At 38.5% G+C, this 18,621-nt stretch overlaps 3 protein-coding genes and 1 long non-coding RNA gene across 4 annotated transcripts in view; 3 read left to right on the top strand and 1 right to left on the bottom strand.

Annotated features, from left to right (window-relative positions):
* LOC145488740 (uncharacterized) overlaps positions 1-18,621 on the bottom strand; it is a 144,037-nt gene that overhangs the window by 36,775 nt on the left and 88,641 nt on the right. The gene's annotated exons all lie outside the window — the stretch shown is intronic.
* Positions 1,541-5,548, top strand: LOC145488731 (uncharacterized). Its single transcript, XM_081467654.1, has one exon. The coding sequence runs from the start codon at positions 2,994-2,996 to the stop codon at positions 3,801-3,803; it is 810 nt and encodes a 269-aa protein (XP_081323780.1). The 5' UTR covers positions 1,541-2,993; the 3' UTR covers positions 3,804-5,548.
* On the top strand, positions 13,768-15,620 carry LOC145488727 (melanocortin receptor 4-like). Its single transcript, XM_081467651.1, has one exon. It carries the CDS (start codon positions 14,172-14,174, stop codon positions 15,105-15,107), a length of 936 nt encoding a protein of 311 aa, XP_081323777.1. The 5' UTR covers positions 13,768-14,171; the 3' UTR covers positions 15,108-15,620.
* On the top strand, positions 17,285-18,523 carry LOC145488730 (melanocortin receptor 4-like). Its single transcript, XM_081467653.1, has one exon. The coding sequence runs from the start codon at positions 17,344-17,346 to the stop codon at positions 18,205-18,207; it is 864 nt and encodes a 287-aa protein (XP_081323779.1). The 5' UTR covers positions 17,285-17,343; the 3' UTR covers positions 18,208-18,523.

Raw genomic sequence — 18,621 nt, 5'->3', positions numbered from 1 at the left:
CAGACGGCGTGTGCTAATTCGGATTGTCTAGTTGGAAAATTTGGATGCTCGAAAAAATAAGAAAAGCTTTGTAGTTGCCCGCAACTAAAACAGTTGTCTTAAAATGTTAACTTCGTGGCCGAGATGGTTCCAAACGAAGACTGTACTTGGCAAAAATTGAAATTCTTCAAACACTTCAATATTTCGACTTATACGCCGTAAATTCCTTGAAAGTGAAAAAACTCAGTCAACGTATTTTCCAAGGAACCGGGCAATGTGCTTGGATATAACAGTTCTGACACAGAGCGCACTAACCTGGTCGTTGGTGTCCTCACCTCTGGATCAAACGGTCGGGGTTCGAACCCTGGCAGGGGACATTATGTTGTGTTCTTGGGCAAAACACTTTACTCTAACAGTGCCTCCCTCCATCCAAGCGTATAAATGGGTACCGATAAATGTAATGCTGAGGAGTAACCCAGGCCTAGCAACCCATCCACAGGGGAGTAGAAATCATCCTGGGTTGCTGCATACTACTGAAAGCGGATTTTACTAGAGATGTTTGTATTCTCGGTATTGGACTGGAACTAGCTTGCAGTGCAGACTCCTGTGGGGGAATATCATTAAAAAGCGATAATTTCTATTTGCATTTGAAGAGACTCCCCGCATTAGCCTCGGTTGCAAGCTAATTCCAGTCCAATACCGAGAATACGAAAATGATCTATTGATTTGGCTCGTATGCAGACTTAAGATATGCCTTTAGCTTGATTTTTGGTTACTTCGTGACCATTATAGTGCAAGATAAATTGACGGAACGCTCGTTGTGGGTTGTTGATCCGCAGCAGATAACCATACGACTAGATTGATCTATTTGGCCAGCATTATAGCAGGTCAATGGCAATTCTCTCCTATGGGAACATAAAAGAATTTAAACAGAAAAAAAATTCTTACAGGTTTTTATGCCGAAATTTTATTTACTTTAAATAATTTTTTATTATGCGTCTGGCTTTCCAAAAATGCTAATCGTGATGACCTAACCCGAATTACAATCAGGTCTAATACTATTATATGTCTTCTGTCAAAATTATTAAAATCAAAAATTACAGGTAAAATTTATGCCAAATTAACTCGCCCGGATTTATCCGGTCACCAAAACTCTCGGATACGAAGGAAAGCACTTAAAGTACAATTTGAAGCGAATGGTTAAGCCGATTCTGGTGATATTATTTGTGGGGAAAATTGGGTGGATATTTCAACAATTAATTTTAGTGTCAAGAAGGTAAATTTGTGATCTACCGGATTATATTTCGAATATTGAACTTCATAAACACCGAAGCGCAATCGAAATGTCGTTGGTTATTACCCAAAATTCTTAGATTACATGTATGTCAAGACAAAAAATATCTAGTCAGTATCGTATCTGAAGATGTAGCTTTCTTTGCTAAAATGATTTTTTGTAGGCACGCTTCCGTGACCGGTCGAATGAAACTTGGAATGAAACTAGTACTTAGCTAGTTACCATTGGAATAAACCATGCTGACTATAATTCATCAAGTACTTTTGAATGTCACCAGCCTTTATTCAAAAATTACAAGATCGTGGGAGTTAATGTCAAACTTTTTATGAATTCGAATTCGAAATGAGCGATTAATTTGAATTTTTTGTGAACTGCAGCCATTCCATCCTTTAAAAAAAGCACTGAGTTTGATAGTCAGAGGTTTATCTGCTGTCCTGTTAGTTGTCTTCGCCACTGAAAACAGTTGGTGGTCATCTGCATACATAAATAACCTGTTTTCATCAGTGGAGATGTGTAGATCGCTTTGGAAAGCATTCCAAAGAAGAGGCCCGAAGGCCGATCCCTGGGGACATCCTCTTGCGGTAGCGTACCAATCACTTGTTGTTTCTTGACTGATCCTAACCTGTTTTTCCTATTTGTGAAATATGATCGCATTAGGGCTATTGAGTTGTTAGAGAAACCGTATACACTCAGTTTGTTGATCAGTAGGGTAGCGTTCAGCGAATGAAATGCCTTTGACATATCAGTGGACAAGACTCCGACAACGTTCCTGTTATCAACAGCCTGTTTCCATCTTTCTGCCATTCCAATAAGGGAAGTTTACACAGTTTACACATTTGCTATACCACGTCATCTCACGTACTGTCAGACTGTCTGGCATTTTTGTCGCTCTTCTGATGCCAGAAAACTAGAACGAATTCAGGAACGAGCACTACGAGCTGTTTATTGTGACAATAACTCGACTTATGAGGGACTCTTGCAAAGAGCGAAACTACCAACACTTCATACGCGGCGATTGCAAGCCATTGCAACCATAATGTATAAAGTCAAAAATGGTTTGGCGCCTCCTTACATTGCGGGATTATTTGTTGTTACCAATTCTCAATATCACCTTAAAAATTCTGATTTCACCATACCCAGATTTCGGACTGTTGCTCATGGCAAACATAGCCTGATTTATTTAGGCCCTGTCATTTGGTCCAAACTCGACAAATCTATTCGATCTTCTGAATCATCGCGCACTTTGAAAAAGCGCATCAAATTGGTTGATTTCACTAGCCTGCTGGACAGTACTTGTAGAGACTGTTCTTTATGTAACAACTAACACTTGATCTTACTGCATGACTCACTGTTTGTTTTATATATATATTTTAAAACACTTACATTTCTTTAATCGTAGTCAGGTGTCCCCAGTTAGTATACATTGTATGCTAGCAACTTTGACACGTTAATAAAGTTCTTATTTTATCGTATCATATCTATTCTCGCTGCGTTTTAAGGTACTTAATTGGGACTTTGGGCAGAGGAAAAAAATTGTTTTAACAATTTTAGCGCATTTAAAATGCATCCTGTCTTGCCGCTTACAGGTGCAGACTAGTGAGTCAAATTTATTATTCATTGATGGCTATATAAGTGAGCTAAATGTGTTGCATCTGACACAATTTTCACTTCGGTTATTTATCAACACAGCACCGAATCAAAGGGAGCAGGCATAGATACGATGCGAATCACCACAGCGCTACTTTTATTTTCCATTGCTCTTTTGATGGTAGAGTTATCCGAAGCTGCCACGAAACGCCGTTCGAGGTCCAGTTCATCAGGATCAAGAAGACGCTCAACTTCCAGGACATCTGGTTCATCCAGTCGATCAAGGTCCAGCTCGAAAGGCTCAAGCTCTAAGCCCAAGATCACCAAATACACACCCATCGAACCCAACACAGTCCGCTCACCTGTCATTGTCCGCCAAACTAAAATAGGTTCGCGTTCAAGTACGTTGAAGAAAGTTGTCGCCGGTTACTTGGTGTACAGGTATGTGCTTGGCAGTGCACCGGTGTACCGACAGGGATACCCGATGTATCGTAATTACGTCTCCATTCCAAAGAACAGAGCTGTGAGGCTTTCCAAAAAGGAGGAGAAACTAATGGACTTGGAAGGAGAGCGGTGTCTGGGGAATTCAGCGACAAACCAAACGCTGCGAGATGGAATTGACGACGACCTCACTGAACTGAACACAACGATTCATTACAAGGAAAGTGGAAAAACTGTGAATCTTTCTGGAATGAACAATGCAGTTTCTCTGGAAGATGTTAAGGATCAGGATTTCGAGGTGATAAGTCGCGCTCGATATAATACTTCGATTGTGGTCGGAACGAACTGTTCGCAACTCGAGATGCGAATTGAAGGAACAATGGTGGAAATGTACGAGACGAATCCGAATGGCGCGAGTGCTGTTGGGCTCAATAAGTTGCTGCTTGCCTCTAGCGCAATGGCTGTATTTATTGCTTTGTTTAAGAAAACTTGGTTCTGTTGAAAAAAAATGAGAGGAGGCTTTTTGGCTTTTGGCTCCGATACATTCCCTTGAGTGTGTTGGTTAATGATAAATTTTTAATTTTGCTGACCATTATTTAAATTTGCATCTGTCAGAACTTTGAACAGTAGCTCGTTTATCAACTTCTTGTTTTAATTGTTAGTCTTGATCCAATGCTTTGCTTTTTAATATTTTAGTGTGTCTCGTATCTTAGCTTTTTATATTATCGTTGCATATTTGAGAATCTTTCTACATCATTAATTTTTAACATGTCATCTTTTTATTCTGAAAATATTCATATGAGGGCCACTGGTCTTTCAGTGATTACTGTTCTGTGTTACCCTCGATAAATAAAGTTGGTTATTTATTTATTTATTTATTTATTTAGTATCTAAGGCCTTTTCCACATTACGCCGGAAAAATTTGAAAACGCAGCTTTATTTCTACCGTAAGGCCTACCGTCCACATTAATCAGGAGAAATTTCAACGAAAATGGAACTTTTCGAGAACACTCTTCAACCGGAGCAATTAGAAAACGCCAGCTGTGTGTTTTAGTGTACATCAGCCACGGAAAAATATTTTCAACATTTTGAGCTTTTTAGAAAACGGTGACGTCACGATAATCAAATGATTCTTCATCAAACACAATTCAAAATTGTCGGTGATGTTGCGCTTTCAAATTTCTCTTTCGTTGTGTGGACGGCGCCTACAAAAAAACTGTCATCAAATATAGTTCCATTTGTAAATTAATGGAAAGAACTGTGGTACATAATTAAAGATACACGACTCCTTCTGTTGATTACATTAAGGGCCCATTAACCGATTCATGCGCGCGCTCGCGCGCGTTGCTAAGGAGGTGAAATTTCACTTCCGGTTACTTACGTCAGCCTGAGCGCGGAAAATAATAACAACTCAAAAACTTGCACATTCGCTTACATTTTAGAAGTTTTTCTTTGTGTTTCACAAAATACAAAGCAAAACAAAAGTACAAGCAAAGACAAAATAAGGGAAAGACAGATAAACAAGAGCAACAGAAAGAGAAAAACTAACTCCGTGTGGCTTTGTATGATCTTACCGAAGTGCGCTGGTAGTGTAAATTGCGCACGCGCTGATAGGGTAACTTCCAATATCTATCGGGCGCACTTCCGGTTTCTTTAAATGCTAAAGGAAACGCAGTTTTTCATGAAATCCAGCCTTTTTCGACGAATTTTGATTAAAGCCAATGTTGGAAACATAGCTATGCATTCCTTTTTCGAAATCATGCTTTTTTCAGAGAATTACGAATTTTTCAATATTTTGAAATGCTTTCAAAATCTGACCTTTTAGAAATGAAACAAAATCGATGCATAGCGTAATGAGGATTTAAATTAAAATATTAAATCAATGAAAAAAATCCCGATAAAGTAATTTGTCTGGGAGCCTTTGCATTTTCTGTATTAGTCACATGACCATGGGCGTGGCCTGATGACGTCATGACTAGTGTCACTGATCGTGAAAAAGTTAAAACCCATGAAATAACTCTGAACTAACTAAAAATGATGAGGTTATATGAGAATAAATTTTCCTTAGCAACGGCTCGAAAAGATCGGTTAATGGGCCCTTAATAAAGCAAATGAAAAATATAGGGTGCAAGTGGAACGTACGTAAGAGCCGAATTGCAATCCTGCGAATTTCTTAACAGAAACCCTCTCCCCTTTTCAGAACAAATATATGATTTCCGATCAGAAAAACTCAAACCTCGTCCAAAAAAAATTTTCTCTTTTTCAGATCTGTTAAAAAGACTTGTCTCTACAAATATACCATATTTGGTATTCTCAGTATTGGACTGGAACTAGCTTACAACTGAGGAAATTGCGGGGTCTTTTCAAATACAAATGAACTCCATCTCTTTTTAATGATATTCCTCGGCATGAGCCTCCATTGCAAGCTAGCTCAATACCGAGAATACGAGCATGGTCTATTACGTGTATGTTCTCGATACATTTGAGTAAACGTTTGGGAAAAGCGTCCAGTTCAGACCTGGGGCCTGTTTCTCCAAAGCCCCGGAAACTTTTTGGGCCCGAAAAGCCATTTTTAGTGCATCGGTATTTAAAGACAGAGAGGTGTATACGCCCGAAACTTCTTGTAGGGAATGGAACCTCTGTTTATATAAAGAATATGTGAATAAAACAGCTCTGCAATCGCAAGGTTTGAGATTTTGCTACGGCTTTCCGGCGAAAACTTCGAGAAAAGGGCCCCTGGCCAAAAACAAAACGTGATTTTAGACCTTTATTTAACAAAAGATTGATACTTCTCGCCTCTAATACGTGACCTCAGCCAACCAGAAAGGGCACCCATTTGAGTAAGGTTTGGGAAAACGTTTCAAATTATTTACCTTGCGACACTCCAAGCTACTCAAGTGTCGCGAGTACTTTGAAATGCCACAAAAGAGCAATACACGATAACCCTTTTCAGAAGTGTATCCGGCAAGCTTGAAGTGTTTTAAGGTAAGAATTAGAAAAGAACTGAACCGACAAACAAGGTTCGAGTTTCTTGGAAAACAAAGCTGTTTCCCTTGGGACCAGTATTTAATCTTCTACTCTCTGTGTTGCTTTCAGTCTACAGTATAAGCTGACATTTCGTTTCCCCTGTCAATGCCTAGTTTTACGTTCTATCCGGAGTACGTGAGGTGATGTTGGCACTTCTACAAAGAAACCATTTTTAATTTTAAAATTAATATGCAGATGGATGCAGCCGCCCTTGAACCAAGAACATCTCTTTTTATTGAAGCAACTGAGATACTGTTTTAAACGAATTTAAATTTGGTTTTTAAAGCAATCTTTTTATGTCAAGCAATATATATATATGATCTCGAAATTTTGTTTCCGAAGAAAAATGGTCGTTTTCAGAAAATGTATTCATTTTTTCACTCTGAGAGAAGGTCATACTTTTAGAATACCCGCGGTCCCTGGTATTGACAATTTGTTTGTTCGAGGGCTACGAGGTCAATACAGAAAAGGCTAGGGGCCGTTAAATTTTGCTCATATATTTTATAACTGAAAACTTATACCGGAAGATTATAAAATACTCGGCCGACATGAAAATACCTCTCTGTTAATTTAAGCTACCCACCAACCTCTTCCCCCGGTGTTATATGCCTCCTAAAACGTGTATGCCTTCCAAAACGACAACAGGTTTAGCACAATTATTTGCAGTAAGCCGTTATAGCCCTGATCTATTTCCCACTATACATGGTTACGCAAGGTCTTTGCTATTATTAGTTACTTATTTATGTCAAATTTAAATAACAAAAATACGCAATAAAACCCGCGCACCTGCGAACGTGATATTGAGAACAAAAACAAATTTTCCTAGAATGCTCTTCAGTTATTGCGTCCAACTACAAAACTGCTAAACTCCCGGACTAATTTTGGCTAGTACTTAGAAAATTGCTTGCCCTAAATGCCGTCACAATAGTCCCACACAAGCGTGTACTTTTTATTGTTTTTTATAATATAGATAGGACCCTGCGCGCGCTCTGACTGGCCAAAAACCCATGTTTTATCAGAGAACAAAACATAGAAAAAGCCTGTTTTATTGTTTTGCGCGTGTAAAATCTACATCATAAAGCAAAGGAAGAAACCTAAGTCGTGTATTACACTGTGATAAAACACTCCGGACATTTGAGAACACTCGAGAAATGTAGCAAACGCTCGCCTGCGGCTCGTGTTTTCTACATTTCCCTTGCGTTCTCAAATGCCCGTCGTGTAATACATGGCTCAGGCTTCTTTATTTGTTAAATATATCATGAGGTGTAATCTTATGATAATCATGACAACAACAATTCAGTTAACGATGAAGTGTCAGCATTGTTAATGGACAAACTAACTGAGTTCCTTGCCTTCGAAATTGATATTTTTGCCCTTTAAACATAGTCTTTTGATACATAGATTTTCAGAAGTCAATCCCAACACGATATAAAACATGCGCCTGAGTTTGTAATTTTAATAAGTACCGTTTAAGCAGTCGATCTCAACATACAACATGTCTGTCAGTCTGTTGGTTTATTCATTTATGTATTTATGTATTTATTTATTTATTTATTTATTTATTCATTCATTTCCGTTTATTGTAACAAAAATGCAGCGCTTTCAGATGAGTCTCGAAACATAGAGCATGTTTAATTTCAAAGTAGCTATACTAGTATTTTTTTTCTGAAAGGCTTTTTAAGGTTCTATTCAAAAAGGTATTAGTTTCTGTTTCTGAAAAATCAAACAAGCAAAATATGTTTACGATAAAACGAACCACAGACGCAGCCGTCCAAGTCAATCTCGTTTCCAGAGTCTTCGTTCCCCTTGACCAGCGGTCGGAAAACAAGAGCTCTTGGAGCAACCATTTCAGGCGTGCGCAATAGATTCAGACTGCGCAGTGAAACCGGATGGGCAGAATTCGGTTATTTCAAAATGGTTGCTCCCAGAGTTCTCGTTTTCCGACCGCTGGTCAAGGGGAAGAAAGACTCTGGGAACGGGATTGTGTCTAAGTAGGAACGAAAAATATCTGAATATGTTTCTAACTTAGAACTATGAAGTAAGATTTGTGGTCTTCGAAAGGATCTATAAAAGGTACACAGACTACAACGAACTTTTAATCATCACTTAGCTAACGGCACGCATGCTATATCGTTTAACTTGTCTAATAATATACATGAAAAAATTACTCGATTCTGATTGGCTGAGAACAGTGCAGTTCAAGTGTGACACAGTGCAAAAAGTGTAATACCAGAGCAAATTGCAATCATAATTCCGGATTATGACTGGCTGAAAGACAATAGGAAATTTTCTAAGCTAATGATATCACGTGAAATGATGACGAAAATTTTTTGCGGAAACTTTAAAAAAAGTTTTCTCTCACGAGAAAAAATGGCTTCAAGAAAGATCTTCCGGCATTTCCTCCACGCGAAGTTTTTCGTGTTTATATTACTAATAAGTAATCATACGGTTTTTCTCGCTCAATTTGGAATTAATTTGCACTTGTGAGGTTTTCAAAAAGCTGAATCATGCAAATTAAATCCAAATTGAACTCGAAACCGTATGGTTACCTATACATAATGCTAAGACAGCTACTGCTCTCCAGTATTGTGTCAGGTTGCCCAAACAAGTTGTTGGTACCCATTTATACACCTGGATGGATAGAACATTGTGAGAGTAAAGTGTCTTGCCCAAGAGCACAACACAGTGACCTCGGGAAGGGCTCGAGCTTGGACTGCTTGATCCAGAGTAGGCCACCACTTCTCCCAAACGCGAGGGAAGGTGTACTTCATTCTTTGATACGACACCGAACGACACCGAGCAAATATGGAATGTTTCATTCGATGTAATGGTATTCATGAATGTGCTTGTTGAATTGTTAGGATTTCTCTAATCGCACCATGTCAAAGGCGACCGTTCTTATCCTCAACGTGTTCCTTTTCCTTGCGGTTTTCCCTCGTGATGGCTAGTTCAACGAAACGCACCAAAAAATACATCGTAAAGTGTTTGAACCCGTCAACGTAAGAGATGGTTGATTCAATGTAATATATTAACATCCCGTGGATCAGCTTCATTTTCTGCAGCATTTGTCTAGCTACTTTAGGATATTGCTACTGATGGATGGATTATGTCCGGTTCAGACGCCGTAATTGACATGAGCCGAATCGAATGCTATTGACGGAGAACAAAGGATTTTTCTCATTTGCATTCGATTCGGCCCATGTGAAGTGCGGCGTCTGAACTTTGAAATGTTTTCTTACTCTGTGAGGGAGTTGTTGAAAAGTGTCCAAAATTTGTCGAACATTAACATTACAGGACCTCCATGTGGCTGATATTCAGAACTCGGGCAGAAAACGATCTATGGAGCTAAAACTTCGGCATTTTAAATAAGTCTGCATAAAAACTTTGTAGGTGGATTTTTAGGAAAATCGGCCGACCCTCAGTTCCAAGTCTGCCCCGGTCTCTCAGGCAGAAGCTCTTCAAATGGTTGGAATAGTGTCCCATTTTTGAACACATCAACCACAAAACGTTTCAATACAGCCTTAGATAAAAAATAAGTATATAAATAAATAAATAAATAAATTTATTAAATCCATTTTGAAATCACTGGTTATCCTTACAATCTGATTGGCTCTCATTGATGCAATTTATTCACGAATCGCACTATTTTTTTCTCTAAATCGCATCTTTTTCTCAGCTAATGAGAATGGAACAGTAAAACAAAACAACCAATCAGATTTCAAGATTAGTTTAAAGTAATTAATAAAATTTCAGGAATGTGGAGAATTTTGCAACTACTATTGCCAAAACTTTGTTATTGTTGGTTTTTTTTCCAAAAAAAAATCGCCGAATTTAATTAATTACAGTTTCTGAATGACGATTATGAGCTTCTTAAGGATGAAGACCTACTTCAATGGAAGTTTCCAACTTTCAGTGTCCATTTTGACGAATATTTTGGCGATTTTTCTTTAACATCTGCTCACGATCCAAATGATACCGAGTCCAGTAAAACATAAACAAACGAAAACCACACAACAACAAATTCAGAGCCATCTCAAGAGGGTAGATGTTTCCAGGTTTCCGGTAGTTTCAAACGAAGCAACAAAAGAGCTCAACTCTGTCGCTGTGAATAAACATGGTCAAATTACGCCCCGCTCCACAAAACAGTGAATGAATGAACGTCTTACAAAGCTGGTGCTAGTCCCGCCATCTTGGAAATATCTTGAAACAAATGGCACCGCAAGAACTTGACAAAGTCCTGAGTATTGAATCCTTCGCTGAGGTCACAAAAAGAAACGGAGATGATAACGAGCTGAACTCCCTTAGAATCATGCCATTAAACGGTATGAAAGAAAAAAAACGTACCATCCACTGGGCATCGTGACGTGCACTCGAGGGAGTTTCACAACTCAAAAGAAATCCATCCCAGAATTACGCAGGATGAACCTTCAAATTCCTTCTCCAAAGACAATGAAAAGTCTCAGCCTCAACCACAGAAGAAAGAATGGCCTTCCATCATTGATTCAGGCGACGAGAATTGAACTTTTATATCTGAAGTAGACTATTTTGACTATTTTCGTTCGGACTTCAAAACTGCTTGTTTCTTTGTCATGCTCGGATGAGTTTTCGTCACGTGACATCGTTTTGCATACTAAATGAGACGTAAAGGCGTTTCCGGTTCCGCTTTTTTTTTTTTTTTTGAGAAACCGGCTACTAGAACTATGACTAACAATACACCAAAAATCTAAAATTTAAGGCGATAAAATTGTGCCATTTCAAAATGAATCTAATAAAGTGGCAATTAAACTTCGTGTCGTGCAATTTTGGTCTGAAATCATATTATAACATAACTAAAGCAAAGCGCGCGCTCTGATTGGTTAATTTAGCGTCTACTATTTGCCCATGGGTGTACGCTGCTGACGTGTGTGCTAATGTTTGCAAAGCAAATCTTTTGACAGACATTGTTTTCAAAGTAATGACCGACGTCCTTCTGCCAGAAATGCGAAACTGTCTTCACAGTTGTCTGAAGATGAAACTTTATCCAGTTACTGGTGTGCAGTCGGTTGTAATAAATGAATTTTCGCGCGCTTGTTTATGGTAAACGCCATAGCGTGCACTATTGAGTTATGGATGCACTTGGGAGGTTTGCTAAGCACTCAAGAAGCTAGAGTCGCACTCGGCTATCGCCTCGTGCGACTCTTAGGCTTCTTTCGTGCTTAACAACCTCCCGCGTGCATCCAAAACTCAATAGTGCACGTTATGACGTTTACCATTTGTTAACTTGATTTGAAATCGAACTCGCGCTGCGCGCTCGTTCGATTTTAAAATCACGCGTATGATTTCAGACCAAATTGCACTCAACTCAGTTTAATTACCATTATAAATAAATAAATGAAAACAGAACAGGCGGCCATACAAAATATAGACAAATATAAAATTCCGTATAATAATACCCGGTCAGAGCCAGGTTCGATAGAGATATCCATGTGGCCTATATTTCCGCAAGCTTTGGCCACCTTACAACTCACCTACTTACAAACTAACAGTTATACGAAAAAGTCTTTTGATCTTCAAAAGTGAAATGCGACAAAATTATTGAAAAAATTCCGATTCGTCTTCAAGCCCTCTGCTGGCCCGGCTTGTTAATCTTATTTAGATCAGCCCCAGTAGTATGGCTGCTCTTATTCTTCTTGTTGTTCCTGCTACGTACTATTGTCATCGTAGTTTAAAATATATATATAGATTAGCTCTGTATCACCGCTAGAACGTCATTAGACTTGTAATATACCGTAAATGAAGTATATATGCATTTCTCCAAAGTAAAGGGTATAAAATCTGCAAACATGGCTTTCCTGTATTCTATTTCGACAAAAACAGGGCTTTTTTGTTAAAGAGGCAATGTTATGAATTAGTATGTACGGGCAATTCGGTCGAAACTTGAAAAGTTCACGCGGAAAATTGAATTAGGCAAAATAAAATATATAAAAATGTTTATTTTGCAGTTGTTTTGGGCAAGTTTAGTGACCGCCCATCAGCCTTGGATATCGTGCTTCCACGCAGTGATCACCTAGTCTTGGCCAGTTGAGGTACTCAGTGCATCTTGACCACCTTATCATAATTATCTTAGGAATCTGTATTCACCTAGTTTTTAACTGGCGTCGCCTTGAACGTAGAATGTTTCATGCAGCACTTCCACTTTGATAACATAACACTGCCACTCTTTTTCAGTTGATACCCACAAGAATGGCATTCGACAAAATGCCCAATCATTGGTGTGCAAGTTGCAGTCAGGTTACCATAGCAACGATGTAAGAGTTAAGGGTTTATAACTCAAAAACGACTCCGGTGACCCCCATTTTCAATACCAAATTGAGATCAGCATGTTAAGATTCAACTGATTGCAATGTTTAAAAGCTAATTGCTAGAGCAGATTTCGCGCTTCCTTAGAGTTGCAAAAATTTGAGGTGGCTCTGAAACCTCTACTTTAAAAAGTTGTATTTTAAGCCACTACTAAGTAAACGAAAAATATATATGACTCGTCTTTTTTTAGTTTTAAGCCCGTAAAGTTAATGTTTTGCTGGGCGCTGCGTGCAAACTTCTAATAGTGCTTTTGGTTCACTTTGCCGCAGGCTATGCTCTGTGAACACTCTAATTAAGAATGGTCTCATAAGTAGAGTTATGAAGCTCACCATGGTTGCCAAACTCCGCACACGTAGGTGGGAGGAATATTCTCACTTAAGTTCCATCTTGACACTGATATTTGCATATATATTTTCCTACCAAAGACAAAATAAGAGATAGGTGAAAATGACCCCAATAATGCCGAGTTAATGTGTCACGAATGAAAAAAAATTTCTCTATCTCTGTTGAAAAAAAAAATGAAAACTTACGAGGTTTCGGTTCCATTGTGCGGCGTAATACGTGAAATAACGATCAAGAAATGCGTCGATTTTAAATTCGAAAATCTTTTCAAACTGAACACATCTTTTTTCTTCGATGATCTAATGGTGAAACGTTTAGTTGGCGTAAGAACACATTCAGTATTAACACATTTACATCTTCAAGCCGTCAATTTAAATACTCCAAAACAGGCTGTTCAAACATGCATCGAAATCAGTTTAATTTGGAAATGACGTGTCTCAGTGATACCGCAAATTGGGTTTCTGTGAAAAAGAAAAGACGAACGGTAAAATTTTGTTTCAGCATTGGTTGAAAGGTTTACTAATTGGAGTCAAAATTGATTACTTTTAATATTTTTTTACTGACGACTAACTATCCAGCTCCGCTCTATAAGCTTGAATGGGATTATTTTCAAGAAACTAACCTTTCGAATATTCATAGATAAAAATTTCTTAAATTTTCTCTTACTAACATTGTAGAGACTATGAATCAGTCAGATTTCCGGAGATGAAGATTTTGGGATAATTATGGTTGTTAGCCGCTTAAATATTGGACGGGTATAAAACAAGACAACGCAAGGAGAAGATCGAGCATGTCAGGGGAGGAAACTGCAATGGAAAACTTAATTCACTTGAGCAGGAGCAGATAATGAAGGAGACGACAAAAGTGAAGATAACAACTGATAAATTGTCTACCACTATTTTCAAAAAAAATATGATCTCCCAGGGAAAGAAGTGTTAAATAATAAATTTGAAAAAAATAGTCAAACCAACGTGATCAATATATGATAAACACCTTATCTATGCAACAACTTATTAATGACTCGGTCATTGGCAGGTGGTTAATGGGTATGACGAAAATGGAATAGATTACTGGTAAAATTTACTTTCCCCGCCAATTGAAGATCTTAGCTAATAGCCTGAACTGAACTCGCTTACGACGACAATTTGAAATCATCCGAATCATGGTTGTTCAGCTCTGCAATCTTAAATTGAAGGAATATATAACACTTGCACATTTTAACGCAACATTAATGTTAGTCTCTAGTGTTTTAAATTTAACATTTTCTGTCGGGGCAACTCTTGGAAATCTCCTTGTTATTCGAGCACTGTGGAAAGCGTCATCCATATCCGCTACTTTGAAGAGCTTGTTTCTAAGCCTAGCTGTTTCTGATCTTGCTGTAGCACTGATTCCGCAGTTGGTCCTTGGTGCGAACATCGCGGTGATTTTACGGATGGTAGCGAGTGGAAACTACAACTTTGACATCTTCTGTCCTACATTTTTGACTATTTATCTTTTCTTTATATTATTTCTAGTTACAGCATCGTACTTAACCGTGACTGCAATTGCTGTTGATAGATTCCTCGCCATCTCTCTCCATTTGCGGTATCAAGAACTCGTCACTTCAAAGCGTGTTAACATTACCCTAACGTGTTTGTGGCTAACAAGTGTCATCGCTGCCTCTATATTCCTTTCAATTCCTGAACCGCATAATCTCACGGTGGTTGCGGTCATCGAATTTTATGGACTTTTCGTGACAACCGTGGTATATGTTCACATCTACAGAGTTGTCAGACATCATCAGAATCAAATACTAACCCAATGTCAGCTGTACAATGATCAAGCAATGGAGGTGTTCAGAGCCAAGAAATCAGCGATGAACTCAATGTTTGTTTATGTTCTTTTCATTGCTTGTTATGTTCCAAACTCGTGTACTACAATCTTGCTGATAACTGACAAATCTAAATTGTCCTTTATGGTGGCTAATCACGTGTCAGTCTTTTTCATTCTGCTCAATTCGTCGTTAAATCCTCTTCTTTACTGCTGGCGATATCGCGAAATTCGACAAAACGTGAAAAGAACTGTAAAGAAAATACTTTGTATCACCGATTCTGGTTGATTTAGCGTATCACTGACAAATGTGGCTGTTAACCAATGAATTGACAAAATGTTGTCAATTATTGAAGGCCATAATTTGACATAGCATTTATTCAGCTTCCACAGAGAGTGCATTAGTGAATCCGAAGGACCATGGAGTGGTGTCTTTGGGTGTCACGTTCGGGGACAGCGTCTGTTGTGGCTGTGAAGGCTGATCCGTGAGTTGGAGTCGCTGCCACAGTGAATACGAATACGAAATACGAAGACGAATACCAAAGCCGTCTGTCAACTTGGAGCTTGGCCTTAGCTTCTGCTTGTATTATTGTATTATGTAATATAGCGCTACGTTAATGCGCCTGCTGCGATAATTCTTTGTTTAAATCACTCTTATCATATAAAGAGGCCTGTATCCTAGTATATTTCACTCTTGTATGTTTTTATCTTTTGTATGAGCCCATGAGGCAATTTGAAAGAGGCATATCAGTCTGCGATACTAGTTCTAAGGATCATGGCTAGTCTCGGAGAGGGCTCTATGTGCTCCTTCTATATGTATCTTAAGAGGTATTAATTCAATAGTAACCAGACTTACATTGCACGTAAAACATCAAAACTTACTTACTTTAGTGTAAATCGCGTGTCAACGGTGACGTCATATCACACCTAAATGACACATTTTAAAAGGTTCGCCATCTTGGATTAACTGCAGGACGCCGATACAACTTGGTCGTTAAGTCTTTCTATTGACGTTCTTAAAGGAGCTCAGTCAAGGTATTTTGAGTTATTTTGGCCACATACAAAATTACCTTTAAATGGTGGGAAACCTGAAAATAACAGTTTAATAAGATAAAAAAACGACAAAGAGATAATCATAAACCATAAAGGAACAAGGATGGCTAAGGATGGAGAAGATTAACACGGATTACAAAACGACGAATTTGAAAAATTGAGGCTAAACTTTTCAATATGCGCAAACCGTGACTGAGCTCCTTTAATTACTCAACGGATTTTTTTTTCGGTTCAGTTTGCGTGAGTTTGTATAGGAAATCGGCCTGTTTGAGAAACAATTAGGGATTAATTGTACGCGTGAACAGATCGGGCTTTTCCGAGTAATTTCCATGAGTGGCGCAGCCACGAGTGAATGTTACACGGAAAAGTCCGATTTGTTCACAGGTACAATTAATCCCTAATTGTTTCAAGAAAAAAGACCAATTTCGTTTTCAAAATAATACGGCAGGCGTCAGTTGATCCGAGTCTACCAATCAGAAGCTAGCATTTACGGACGAGGTATTATTAGTATGATTTTACGACTTAAGGCGCAAATCAAATAGCCTAACAAGATTAAACGAAACTATATCCGAAGCATGCATTTGTTTGAATATCTAAAAGAAAACAACCAAGACAAGTTTGAGATTTAGCATTTTTTGTGTTGTGCAGCCTCACTGACTTGGCCAACGATCAAACAGTGTCGAAGAGGGATTACAATGCCAAGGGTACCCACTGCATTGTCAGATAACGAGGACCCAATACGGGAAATTAGAACTGTGAAACGGCCTTTTCCCGCCCAGCGTACGATATATGGTAGGGCAGACGCATCAATAAATTCTGGCTCAGCGGAGCTGCTCTTTTTAGTAACCAGGCTTCCAACGGTTGTATTTGCCTTTCGCCATCTTGATTTCACAATTCTCTGCGATTCTGTTGTGTTTTGATCATTTCTCAACGGGTTTTTTCCGACATTTTCGGTCATCGCGTGACCGGAAAGGCTTTAATTTTTCAAGTTGCGAAAACTGTGACGCAGCTCCTTTAAGACGTATCTACCTGTCAACTCAGATCTAACATATCTAACGCGCGTTCGAAGAATAATTGTTAGATAAACCATCTACCCTAATTTGCTTGTTGAGCCATTTCAGACCATTTGATATCAACAGGGAAATAAACTGAATAATTTTGCCGATAATCAGGACGAAAATTTAATTTACATACAAGATTAAGTGGGTCCCTATTAATCGAACAGCTGATGTATAGCAATAGCTTTTCACTATAGAAACAGTCGCAAACAGCTGCTTAATGAATCTGACGAAAAAAGAATACATTAGTAAATCCTGTTCAATCTCCCCACTACTGGAAGATTTTGGCAATTGGCCTAAAACGCGCATTTGTCGCCAAGACTTGAATTCACGATTGTCTGAGTCATGGTTTCCAAGCTTTGTACTCAAACGTTGGAGGGATATAAATCAGTCGTTCATTTTCACAGAACATCTATGCTGGTTCTTTCCGTATTAAACTTGATATTTTCCATCGTGGCAACCCTTGGAAACCTCCTTGTTATTCTTGCGTTGCGGAAGGACTCATCCATATCCACAACTTTAAAGAACTTGTTCCTGAGTCTAGCTGTTTCTGATCTAGCGGTGGCATTGATACCCCAGCTGATGCTTGGAGTCAACCTAGCGGTGATGTTGCATATGGAAGGGAGTGAAAAACATAACATTGACGCCTTCTGTCCAGAGATTTTGATCATCTATCGTTTCTTCGTGCTATTTCTAGCTTCTGCGTCCTTCTTGACCGTGACTGCAATTGCCATTGATAGATTTCTTGCCGTCTCTCTTCATTTGCGGTATCAAGAACTCGTCACGTCAAAGCGTGTTATCATAGCTCTGATGTTTTTATGGCTAACAAGTGCCATCGCTGCCTCTGTGTTTATTTCAATGCCGGAATATAATCTCATGGTGATTGCGATTATCGAATTTTATGGACTTCTCGTGACAACGGCAGTATATATTCACATTTACAGAGTTGTCAGATATCATCAGAATCAAATACTAACCCAGTGTCAGCTGTACAATGATCAAGCAATGTTGGTACTCCGAGAAAAAAAGTCTGCCGTTAATGCAATGTTTGTTTATATCGTTTTCATTGCTTGTTATGTTCCAAATTCATGCTGCACGATTTTGCTGCTAACCGACGGATCTAGATTGTCCTTTTTGCTGGCTAATCACGTGTCAGTCTTCTTGATTCTGCTCAATTCCTCGTTAAACCCGCTTATTTACTGCTGGCGATATCGCGAGCTTCGACATAACGTGAAAACAACAGTAAAGAAATTACTTCGTATCACGGAAGCTGCTTGATTATATATCGCATAGAAAGTTTATAATTTATGGTACCACTATAGAATAATTCCTTGGAAAATAATACTGTGTGAGCAACGTTGTTTGGAACTGTATTTAGTTTCTGTTTACTAGGTTGAAGCTATAAACTAGTTTCCACTCACATTTATGCAAATATCATTTAACACTGCTTGTAAGAAATTTAAACTTGCCCTTGTAAACAGAATGCAAAAGTTATATACTATAGGACGAGGTTCATCCATCCGCTGCGAAAACTTGTAAAAGTATTTGTAACATCGATAACTAAAACGAAAATCCTTTCGAAAAAATATTTTAAGTTTTTTGGTCACGCCATGTTTGTACCTGATAAACGACACATCTGTACCTGACAGAAGTCTAGGGGCTTTTAAGGACTTCTTTTTTTTTTTTTTTTCA

The sequence above is a fragment of the Orbicella franksi genome, chromosome 5 (assembly GCF_964199315.1).
Source record: "Orbicella franksi chromosome 5, jaOrbFran1.1, whole genome shotgun sequence".
NCBI classification, from domain to species: Eukaryota; Metazoa; Cnidaria; class Anthozoa; order Scleractinia; family Merulinidae; genus Orbicella; species Orbicella franksi.
This window is presented reverse-complemented; position numbering and strand designations above follow the sequence as displayed.

Bases quoted from the DNA above. Each gene is read 5' to 3' on its own strand.
- LOC145488731 (XM_081467654.1), top strand. From the start codon at position 2,994: ATGCGAATCACCACAGCGCTACTTTTATTTTCCATTGCTCTTTTGATG.
- LOC145488727 (XM_081467651.1), top strand. From the start codon at position 14,172: ATGGTTGTTCAGCTCTGCAATCTTAAATTGAAGGAATATATAACACTT.
- LOC145488730 (XM_081467653.1), top strand. From the start codon at position 17,344: ATGCTGGTTCTTTCCGTATTAAACTTGATATTTTCCATCGTGGCAACC.